At 33.4% G+C, this 11,130-nt stretch overlaps 1 protein-coding gene across 3 annotated transcripts; it reads left to right on the forward strand.

The window, feature by feature from the left end:
• Positions 1-3,719: 3,719 nt before the first annotated feature.
• On the forward strand, positions 3,720-9,987 carry LOC111493750 (chaperone protein dnaJ 16-like). 3 transcript variants are annotated; one of them, XM_023143582.1, is made up of 12 exons: positions 3,720-4,184; positions 5,368-5,491; positions 6,423-6,505; positions 6,616-6,727; positions 6,804-6,908; positions 7,218-7,268; positions 7,800-7,889; positions 8,604-8,712; positions 8,814-8,962; positions 9,043-9,096; positions 9,202-9,432; positions 9,514-9,987. In XM_023143582.1, exons 1-11 carry the CDS (start codon positions 4,048-4,050, stop codon positions 9,409-9,411), a joined length of 1,224 nt encoding a protein of 407 aa, XP_022999350.1. In that variant the 5' UTR covers positions 3,720-4,047; the 3' UTR covers positions 9,412-9,432; positions 9,514-9,987. The 3 variants fall into 3 exon arrangements, with proteins under 3 accessions (XP_022999350.1, XP_022999351.1, XP_022999352.1); XM_023143583.1 differs by having other exon boundaries at positions 9,202-9,416; positions 9,496-9,987; XM_023143584.1 differs by having other exon boundaries at positions 9,202-9,416.
• The last annotated feature ends 1,143 nt before the right edge of the window (positions 9,988-11,130 follow it).

Here is an 11,130-nt window from a genome sequence, read left to right on the forward strand (position 1 = left end):
AAAAAAAAAAAAAAAAAAAAAAAAAAAAAAAAAAAAAAAAAAAAAAAAAAAAAACTAAAATTCTCACCAGAATTCATAACATTATTATTGGTTGGAGTGATTGACACACTTTTAGGCCATGATTTCTTCACATAATTTCTATAATGCCCTAGATTTCTACTTAGAGTCGTTACCGTCGTTATCTTCTATATTCATATGCGAAATTAAACTTTTAAAACTTTCTCATACACATAAACTCCATCTTAAAACACTGTAATGGACTTACGTGCTCGAAAACATCTTTTAAATGACACGATAAAATACTAAATAAAATAAATAAACATTAAAATTAAAAACACCCTATTCTAACCTAAGTCTAAGTAAGTACAACTATCCTATGCATCTGTCATAGTCTAGAACTATGATGCCATTATCAACTTTACAAAGATGTCTAGCCTTTACCTAAAATAGAAATAGCACACAATAAGTATTTTAAAAAAAAACATTTCATAAGTGAATGCAAACACATGCAACTCATGACCTAGAGACCTATCATTTAAAAACTATCATACGGGTGGCCTCGAACCCGAAGGAGGTGCTGCCATGGCTATGAAAGTTTCAAGTTTTGTTGTTGGACCTTGTGGGCAATTCATCTCCACCGAGCATAGGGCCTGTTTGAAACGAAGTAGCCATCGGCACGGTTGGGCTTGGGCCTGGATCCACCTGCCTCAAAGCCTGCTACTAATATGCTTATATTATATTATATTATATGCATTGGAGTATATTGGGAAGGCATTAGTTTATTATTTATTTAGGTTTTCACCTAACTGATAAATAATATTTCTATTTATAGCAATCTTATCCGCTACTTCAACCGTGTAAATATTTACTTTCGAAGCTTCATATGGTTCTTTTTCAATCAAATGAGGTTGCATAAATAAGAGTTGAACTGAGGCTATCCAATTTTGTAGATGAAAAATGAATAGTTGTTTAATCTTTTTGGCCTTGAATCGTGTGATAGGTTTAGTTGGAACATTTGGAACACTATAATCCTTATCAGGTGTCCCATAATCAGTGATATGAACCAAGACATCTCAAGAATGTTGTTCAAATTATCACGAGATATATTCAAGTTCTATTATCGTAAGATAAAGTTAAGTTCTATTAAAGTTGAACCCATGTTGTAATGAATTTCACGTTAAGAAGAAGCAAGTCTCATTTATGCCTCGAGAGGTCCAAGATACTTTAAATGTGGCTTCATTTTTTTTTTATGAGATGATTACAAATGTATGATATACGTTATTTTTGTAAAAAAGACTTGGACAATGCAGTCAAAAGAGCATTTGTGTTTTTCTTTAACCTAAATTACTCATAATTGCAAAGAAACTTAGTTATGGAAATGAAAGCAGAAACGCTCTTTCTACTATATTTCCCCAATCTCTTTTACAAAGATAACATACAAGTTTTATATACCCTCCAAATGAAACCCTTGACCTTACATGAGCCCTTTTAAAAAAAATTTAATTTTCATATTTTATGACCATAATTAGCCGATATATAAATATAACCTAAAATTAAATAGTCTTAAAATATAAAATACAGTAATTAAATACCATAAATCTAGATTTTAATAATCCATCCTAAATTTGTAACCATCCAAGAATAAATGAAGTTGCATTTGAAGTAATCTTGAAACAAGTAAGAGCCTCAATCAAGGAACATCACTCTATGGGTAAGAAAATCGACTTTGAACTCCAAATTTCCTCCCTTGTGTTGGATTGACACTTAGAACTCTTGGTGGTTTAGGTCTGACCAAAGGAGGAGCTCGAACGTCTGATAGTTTGTGGGTAAATTCTAGTAAACTCGAGACCTTCCATGACCAATATCTTAGTCATTTCCCCATAGGTTTTCACAAATTTGGGCTCATCGTGTTTGTCTCAAGCATTTCTCCAACATCTCAGAAGAAGTTGATGAAAGGGGGTAGGTGAAGACCGATTCACTTGGATCGGTTCAACCTAGCTTTGATTGGATCGGCCTGACCAATCCGATCGAACTGTATTTCTCTATTTTTCATCAATTGTCATTTTTTAATCCTAATTGGTCCATTTTGACCTAATTTTCGTCATAAATTCAATGGTGAGCTAAGTGTTAAAATTATGATTTAATGATGGTTTAGGTGGAGTGTATATTTTAGATTTTTTGTTATGGTTGTTATAACTCTGGTATGTTATGATTGACTGTCCCTTTCTCAATGTGCATGTATGTTGTGCGAATATGTATTATGATTTAATGTTGTTTGTGCCCGTAGAAGCTATTAGGAGGTGGAATATCTATATATACTTTGATTGATGTTGGACTAGATGTTATGTGACCTAGAAGATACGTATGACCTGTTAGTGAATATTAGCCTATATTTTATCTTTCCTTCGTCCTTGAGCCACATTTAAGGTCCATTATGATAACATGGGTCAGCTAGGTCCATGTAAGGTTAGTTGGGGTGCAACACCTAATCGTGAATTCACCTTGGATGGTGATGAACTACTAAGCATACAAGAATGGGACGTCACCCACTTAAGACCTGTGGCAGACTAGACAGTACTATTGAGGGAGCTCTGAATGCGCTTACTAAAAAATCTGTCTTGCACCATTCGACCGTGGAATAGTGTAAGAATAGGAAGCTTGTTGGGTGTCATGAGGGGAGCTTCTAATCAGCGCTTAGTAGTAGGCACATATAGAGATATAAGCAAATTAAGAGGGCACTTATAATGAGCGGTGACTATTCTATGCTTGTTAGACTTCCCTAGAGTCCGAGACATACAAGAGCACTCTGACTTATGCGTAGGAAGCATGATCGTCTATTGGACCCTGAAAAGTAGGAAATGAGAGACTCATGCACCTTAAAACCAAAATACACCTCGATAGGTGAATTGCGTCCTTGGATAAGAGTAAGTATGATGTATGAACCTTAAGAGACCGAGAGGATTTGAAATGAACTTGAGCCATGAAATTGGTTGGCTCTAAGACTTTGATTGAGCACCTAACTTAAATTCCTTCAAACTACTAATGAACAATTTATTAACGATCCAACCATAAATTAAACACATTAAATTTGGAGAGGAAGAAATGGCATGTAAGCATGAAATTAAGAGCAATTAAAGTTATTTTTTGGGACAATTGCCAAATTTATATTTGTAGTCACACGTGAATTAATTAATAAATCTACGATGGCTAAACAATCAAAATTATTAAATATATACATTATTATTATTTATTTATTTATTTATTTATTTAGCTATATGAGAACCTAACAAAATTATCACTATATTTCATATAACCAAAATTTAAATGTGAATTTACTTTTTATGGGAGGAAAATAGGTTAACTTATTAAATAAATAAATAATCTCCAAAATGTCAATAATATATATATATTTTTACACTGAAAATATTTTATTTTTTAATTTTTAAAGTTTAAAAATATCCTTAGGGTTAATATGATGAATTAAAAATTCATGAACTTTAAAAATAAAAAATTAAAAGTAATAATTTTTTTTAATAATTAATGTAATTCATAACTCATCAAGTCAACTTGTTTAAAATTATCTTGAATTAAAAAAAAATAAATTTTAATTTTAATTTTAGTTTTATTTTATATATGTATTTGAAATGATATGAATTAATTTTAAAAGTAATTTTGAAATAAAATTAATTAATTTTTGGAGTAGCTGAAGATGGTGGCTTAAACGAAAGAGCCAAGGAGGGGCGCAATACGCACAAAAAGCGAAAGGGTTTCAACTTTGAATTTTCATTTTGTCCATTTCCGAAACACACACATCTTACACCTAATCTCCTCTCTCCCTTCCTTCCATGTGATCCAAAGGGCAAAAGCTTCGGCTGGATGTCCATGGATTTGTTCTCTCTTAATACCACCTGACGTTGTTTGCGTTGGTCGAGAGCAAATTCCATGGCCAAATTGCAGTTGCAAGCTCCACTTTTGGTCTGAGAGAAATCCCATCTGCAGACGGTGTTTTAGGGTTTTGTTTTAAGGAAAATCCCATCGTTTTCAAGAATGCCGACGCACGGATCCAAATCCGAAAAGCAAGATGCCGCGGTGTTGAACCGTCGAGATCCGTATGAGGTACTCGGTGTCTCCAGGAACTCCACGGATCAGGAAATCAAAAGCGCTTACAGAAGAAAGGCTCTCAAGTAGGTTTTAAATATGCATATTTTACCTCTATTTGCTTCATTTTCTGGTTATATTCGTACAACTTCGACCTTTTTCTGGATATATTTCTAGTTATTTCAGCTATAGAGATCACTGTCATATTGGCGGGGTTTAGTTGATCCTTTTTTGGTAGTTTGAGATATCGCGTAAACGTCATATTTATATTATTCCCCAACCTAGAACACTTCAGCCCTTAAAAGAGGGACCGAGAACTGCGGCGGTAGCTTTAAATCACTTCCAAGTATCGGGTTAACGACTCACCGACACCTAATAGTAGCACTGGGAATTGCTATTTCTGCCCCTCCCAATAAGTGGCAATAAGTTTTAACAACCTTAACCATGGAGCTTTCTCTTTCATCTTAATCCTTAATTACATGTTAAGCAGGATGTTGTGTAGTTATTAGGGGGTTGCTAACAACGGAAAATATTTCACAAAATTATCCATCCAAGGCTAACTTTGATCTTTATATCGCTGTACAAGTTTCATATATTTGAACCGTCTCATTATTTAGTTCACGCGTAGCATATCCTATTTCTGGTGATAATTTCGTTATACAATTACCATTTCCCAGTTGATGGTCTTTATACAATTAGCTTCCCTAAGTAGATTGGGTTTATATTAGTCCAAAAATGTCTGAATTTATCTGAATGCCAATATGATCTTCCCTCCTGTTGTGATAGCTTGCCAAGAAAGTATCAAGAATTTCCAAAACAAAGTAGTAAATTTCATTTGTTGTACGTTCAAGCAACTTCTATGATAATTTAATCGCCATTGTTATTAGAAGTTACCCCAACCAAGTTTTCTATGATTATAATAATGCTTGCGTTGAATATTGTTTATGAAGTATCATATCCCTTGATTCTTAATAGGTTCTTGATCACAAATTCCTGTGAACCCCAATATTTCCTACTACTTCCATCGAATCTCCTTATCCTTTTTTCTGAAGCACCTATATGCTATCTAGTTAATCTTTTCCCTGCATAAGGAGTGATAAAACTCTGTCAGCTAATAAGCATGCTTGCCGTGTGATGTTGCACCCTATAATGGTAAATAGTGGCCCTTTATTGCACTACTTCATGGCACTTGTTATTATATCAAAGTGGTTTACTAAATATGTTGATGTGATGATTGACAAGATTATGAAACTCTAATTTTTAAACCAGGTATCATCCTGACAAGAATGGAAATGACCCCAAAGCTGCTGACATGTTTAAGGAGGTTACTTTTTCCTACACTATTTTGTCAGATCCAGAAAAAAGACGACAATATGATGCTGCTGGCTTTGAGGTGAAATATCATTCTTGTGAATTTTCACATTTTTAGGAAGTTACCATGTTCAAGATGTGTATTCATACAACAAATGTACTTTGTGAACTTGGAAGTTGACGATTTAGCTAAAACCAATTTAGAGTTCATTTTATTAATTGTTCCTTGTTACAAAACTCGGAAAGATAATAAAATACTTTATCTAATCATGAAATCAGCTAAACCTTATACAGCAAAGATATAAGTTAAAAAACGAATAAATAGATAAAACTAAACAAAAGCCTATTTGTATTAGTCCCTAGCAAGATGAAACGATGTAGACTAAGAGTTGGAAAGTGTCATGACCATCCCCGCATCCCTTTGTCATCACTAGGTCTTCTGCACTACCTGCAAAATCTTTGAGAAAATATTAGAAAATATTTTGTAACTCATCCTTCACACAAGGAACAACAATTTGTGCGAAGTACAAGCAGATTCACTACCTAAATGATCTTTTTTTTAAAAACGACTAAACTACATCTGTAACATTATATTCATTTTTTTATGTTAGAAAATATTTTAACAGAAAATTAGTTATTTGCATTTTTCTTTTGTTTCACTTGTTGTAAACTTTGAAAATGAAACATTAAATTTTATTGTTTTATCAGATAATAAATGAATATATAAATTTAAGATATGTCATTTGAAGAAAATAATAAAGAAATTATTAAGATGATTAATGTATTTATTACATAATTGCAAAAGGAAATAACTATGGGAGTAGACATGAAAAGAAAAATCAAAAGCTTCTCCCCAAACCTCTACATACATTCAAAATTTTAAAATAGACTGGACTTACCAAAACTACTAAACTACCCTTGTTGGAAGATTTAGTTTATTACAGTTCCTTTTTGATTTCCAGTTCAATATGTGTTTCTTCTAGTTCAAGAAAGTTAATGTTACCTTTGCCTAGGCCGTTGAAACAGAAAACCAAGAATTGGAGCTAGATCTTTCAAGTTTGGGGGCCGTGAACACCATGTTTGCTGCCCTTTTTAGGTATGTTTTTACTTTTGTCTGTTAATTCTTCTCACTTTATATAGTGTTTAAGTCCATATTTTCTAAACTTTATTATTTTCTTTCTATTTTAATCCATCCTTAAATTGCAGCAAGCTTGGTGTGCCAATTAAAACTACTGTATCAGCAACGGTTTTGGAAGAGGCACTTAATGGGGTTGTGACTGTTCATCCACTTCCATTGGGCGTGCCTATGTCGAAAAAGGTGCACCGTTGTATGGAATATCTGACAACCATTTAGTTTATTGGTATGCTAATTCAGGTTTCTGTAATTTTTACAGGTTGAGAAACAATGTGCTCATTTTTATTCTGTTATGATTAGTGAAGAGGAATCACAGGGTGGATTTATTTGCCGAGTTCAATCACCTGATAAAAGCAAATTTAAGGTGAGCCATAACTCTCTTGAATGTCATTAGTGTTTGTCTGAAGAAGTTTCTCGCTGAAGATTTGTATTCGTGAGATCTATTGTCCTTACCATGATTATATTGACTTTCATGCTCCTTGCCACATTTCCTCCTTTTCCTCTTTAAGATTGCTGAATTATATATTTGTATGGCTTTATAACTTCTAAAAATAGCCAAAGAATACTATGAAGATTAAAAAAAAAAGAAAAAAAAAAAAAATACAAGAAAAACAGAACTAAATTTCATTTTGCATTAAGTATTTTCTAAATTTATCGTTCACATTTTATGTAGTTATTGTATTTTGATCGGGAAGAAACTGGTGGACTAAACCTTTCTTTACAGGTACTTCACAATCTTTTCTAGTAGCCTTTTGCATCTTTTTGGCATGGTCTGAACTAGATAACTGATCTGGTCAGCAGATTATCCTGATGCAATATAGTTTTTCATTCTATAACCTAATGTCTTTGTGGTACCACCTTGTAGTTTGAAGTTATCATCAATACATGCATGAGATAATATACTCGCTTGTCATTTGTTCGCCAGTTAATTATTTATTACTGCATTATGTTTCTTCTTCTTTTAGTTTTGTGATAGAAGTTCAGGTTTTTAGTGATTAATAGTATAATGTTTCTCTGGACAGTAAGGGTGAATTCATATACATGAATAGTTTCATATTCAATAGTTTTCTAGTTGGATAATTTTGGAGAGACTATTTTTTAATCTTTTTTAATTTGATGGTGGTTCTTGTTAATACTTGTGGAAACATCGTAGTTATGTGTATATCTTCTGTTGTTTGACCATCAATGAACCCTTTAAAACCATTTCCATTAAAGCTCAGTACTTGGCATGTTTGAATTTTTGTTATATTTGTAGGAGGAAAGTACTAAAGTAGGAAAAGTCACATCTGCTGGAATGTATTTTCTTGGTTTCCCTGTATATCGGTTGGATCAAACAATAAGCTCGGTAAGCCAACTAGAGATTAATTTCTGAGATTCAGTTTCATATCTATTTTTGTTCTCTAATCGTTAATTCAAAAGGGGAAAAAAATAAAAAGAAAAGAAAAGCTCAATGATCATTTCACAGAATTTGTCCCTTACAAAAAGGAAAAAGAAATACATTTGACAAGTATTTCCATGTCTAATTTTAGAACTTCTTAAATGAAAAACGAAATTGCTTCTGAAAGTCACCTTAAAATTAAGCAATTATTTGAATTAGAATTCTGTACAATCTGGACTGCAGTGGCCCTCAGAACATGCTACATCTACTGCAAACTTTGCATAGTCTCTCTCATCAGTGAGAGGAAGTTTTTTAGCTGAACATGCCTGTTTTATGACCATAAAATTATTCAATTTGTTTGTGATGGTTAATGTGATGGAAATGTAATGTTTAAGTGCTTAAGGAATACAAACAATATGTAATCGAGAAAAAGGAATAGAAACAGACAATAATTCCAGTAACTTTTTTGTATAATTGGAAACGAAAGCAGTACCTCCTCCAAACATAAGTGTAAGAGCCTTTCCAGGAGGTGAGAAAAGTGGAATCAGGAATTCTATCAAGGATCAACTGTACCTTTTTCTCAAAAATTTTAATAACTATGAAACAAGGATTAACTTTAATTATACTTAATTACTCAACATCTTGATATTGTGATCATTAGGATTTTATTATTATTTCCAGATTACTGCCGCTAAGGATCCAGATGCTGCCTTTTTTAAAAAGCTAGATGGATTCCAGCCATGTGAAATAACTGAACTAAAGGCTGGAACTCATGTCTTTGCAGTCTATGGTCAGTTTTTATAGGTTTTGATATTCAATTATTGATTTTGGAATATAGTATTTGTTCTATGAATATTTTTATGCGGGCCTGATGATCATTGTATTCTCTAGGAGACAATTTTTTCAAAAGTGTGAGCTACACAATTGAGGCCTTCTCTGCATCGTCTTTTGCTGAAGAGAAGGAAAATCTTAGGACGGTGGAAGCTCAAATTTTGACAAAAAGGGTGGAAATATCCAATTTTGAAACAGAATATCGTGAGGTCTAGTTTTTGACATCGAGCTCTAACTCTTTACAACTTCTATATGAAAGCGTACTAATAATTATTGGAAATTTTAATAGGTTCTGGCACAATTTACTGAGATGACTGGTAGATACACTCAAGAAATGCAAGTGGTAAGTTAAAACTTGAAGATATAAAAAGTCTTAGCTGCCTGGTGAATATGCTTTCAAAATGATAGTTTCTTAACAACCGATTGTTCTGCCTCATTTTCTCTACAGATCGATGAGCTTCTCAAACAGAGGAATGAAATTCATGCCTCCTACACAACTTGTCCTCCAATAAAACGGAGTAGGAGCCGGATTAGGGGTTCATTTAAGGATGCTAAAGAAGACAGCCAAATAAGGGAGAGGAAATCTACAAGGGATAGGCCTAAGAAGAAAAAATGGTTCAATATCCATTTAAAGGTTGAGAAAAGAAAATCTTGCTGAAAAAGGTCGAGAAAAATTAAAGTATGTTTCTGTTTCTTTTCAGCATTGACTACACATGCATTATGGCCTTCATAGACACTTTAGTCAACTTCAATATTGCAGGGAAGGTGAAACTTTTCCCCCAAACAATTTTTATTGGCTGCATTCGGATTGATTTGGTATAATCAGAGAAGATACGAGAGCAAGTAATAGCCCGACTGGAGTGCTAAATCTCTAGTATGGCCCTGAACCACATGGGCACGCTGTGGATGACAACTTGTCTACAATGATTCTTTTAGTTGGATCCTTTCTCCAGCAAAAATCACGCATGTAAATTGTATAATTTATGGAATCCCATCACCACTGCTGTTTGTCATATAATTAAGTTTTGTGAATAGCAATATGAGCTGGATTTCGCATGACCCAAGGTCGAGTGTGCTCTTGTGAATGTTAATATTTTTGTTTACTGCGGAAAGGCTTGCGGTTCCGCTGGTTCACCTTCACCTGATTGACTTGCTGGACAATCTGTGACAGTGCTAAAATGCGTTTTTGATTTATACAGGCTTGGGGAATGAAAGAGTGATTTTAATAGTTGAACTGTTCATGCAGGTGCTATATCTTTCATTAAAATAGTTCGTTTTATACCTATAGAGAATTGTTCTTAGATAGATTTTGAAATAACTAACTTCATGATTGATTGACGTGAAGAAATAGACCGTTGTTTTGGACCGGCTCTTCATCTTTTTCATGGATGCAATCAATCTGGAGCGGCTCTTGTTCGTTGAACAATGTTGTTTCAGGTAGTTGTTGCATCTCTGCTCGCAGCTCTGTTGTTGAAGATGTCGTGCCACGAGACGTGCTTGGTTCATGTTGAATGGTGGTTGCAAATTAGCTCAGATTTGCCTATGATAATGTTGGTAGAGTGTGGGCGAGATCGATGGAAAGATACTCGCTTTGTTCCAACGTTTGATTTTGGGTTTATGAACAATATCATAAACAATTTATGATATCTGTTTAACAAATGAGTCATTTTTTGGGAGCAATGTTAGCACCATTCATTCTAAGACTTAAGAATGGTGTGGATTATTGTGTTAGTAAATTTTTATGTTCTAAGAAAATAAACTCAATTTGGGACCTACTCGATAAATTTGAAGAAAACCCAGATTTTGGAAGGTCGTGAAAAATGAAACCGAACACACGTAAGTGCTACATAGAACAAAATTTGCTAACTTTTTGGGCTGGTTCAACTAATTTTAACCTTGGGTAAATAATTTGTATTCATGTTTAGGAGCCTAATTGATCAAGTGATAATCAAGTTTTTTTTTTTTTTTAGTTAATTATGCACTCTTACAAACCCTTTTCTCATTGTTGCTCCATTTATTCTAATTAGTAAGTTGAAATAGTTCACTGTGTTTCAAGATATCAATTTACATGAATCAAGCCTAATTGTACATTTAGTTGAGTTATTTATATTTATATTGAATCATGATGCTATACCAAATCAAGAGAGGGGAGCCACATTTGAGAAAAGAATGTGAAAGCAGAGAATAGAAGAAGAACCCTAATCCACGGTTGACAACAGAAGGAAAAGAAGACCAAGAATGATACATTTGGGCAAAAAGGTAGACGTGAGAGCTCAAAAGAAGGGAACTTTCATGGAAGAACAACAACAAAACTTGACAACACTCTAATTCCTTACTTTATTTCTTATTTTATCAATTTTAAGATTAAGATATGGAT

This window comes from Cucurbita maxima, unplaced genomic scaffold (genome assembly GCF_002738345.1).
Source record: "Cucurbita maxima cultivar Rimu unplaced genomic scaffold, Cmax_1.0 Cma_Scf00019, whole genome shotgun sequence".
Classification (NCBI taxonomy): domain Eukaryota; kingdom Viridiplantae; phylum Streptophyta; class Magnoliopsida; order Cucurbitales; family Cucurbitaceae; genus Cucurbita; species Cucurbita maxima.

Coding starts and splice junctions, on each gene's coding strand:
- LOC111493750 (XM_023143582.1), top strand. CDS start 4,048: ATGCCGACGCACGGATCCAAATCCGAAAAGCAAGATGCCGCGGTGTTG. Junction 4,185..5,367: donor TACAGAAGAAAGGCTCTCAA/GTAGGTTTTAAA, acceptor TTTTTAAACCAG/GTATCATCCTGACAAGAATG. Junction 6,909..7,217: donor CTGATAAAAGCAAATTTAAG/GTGAGCCATAAC, acceptor CATTTTATGTAG/TTATTGTATTTTGATCGGGA.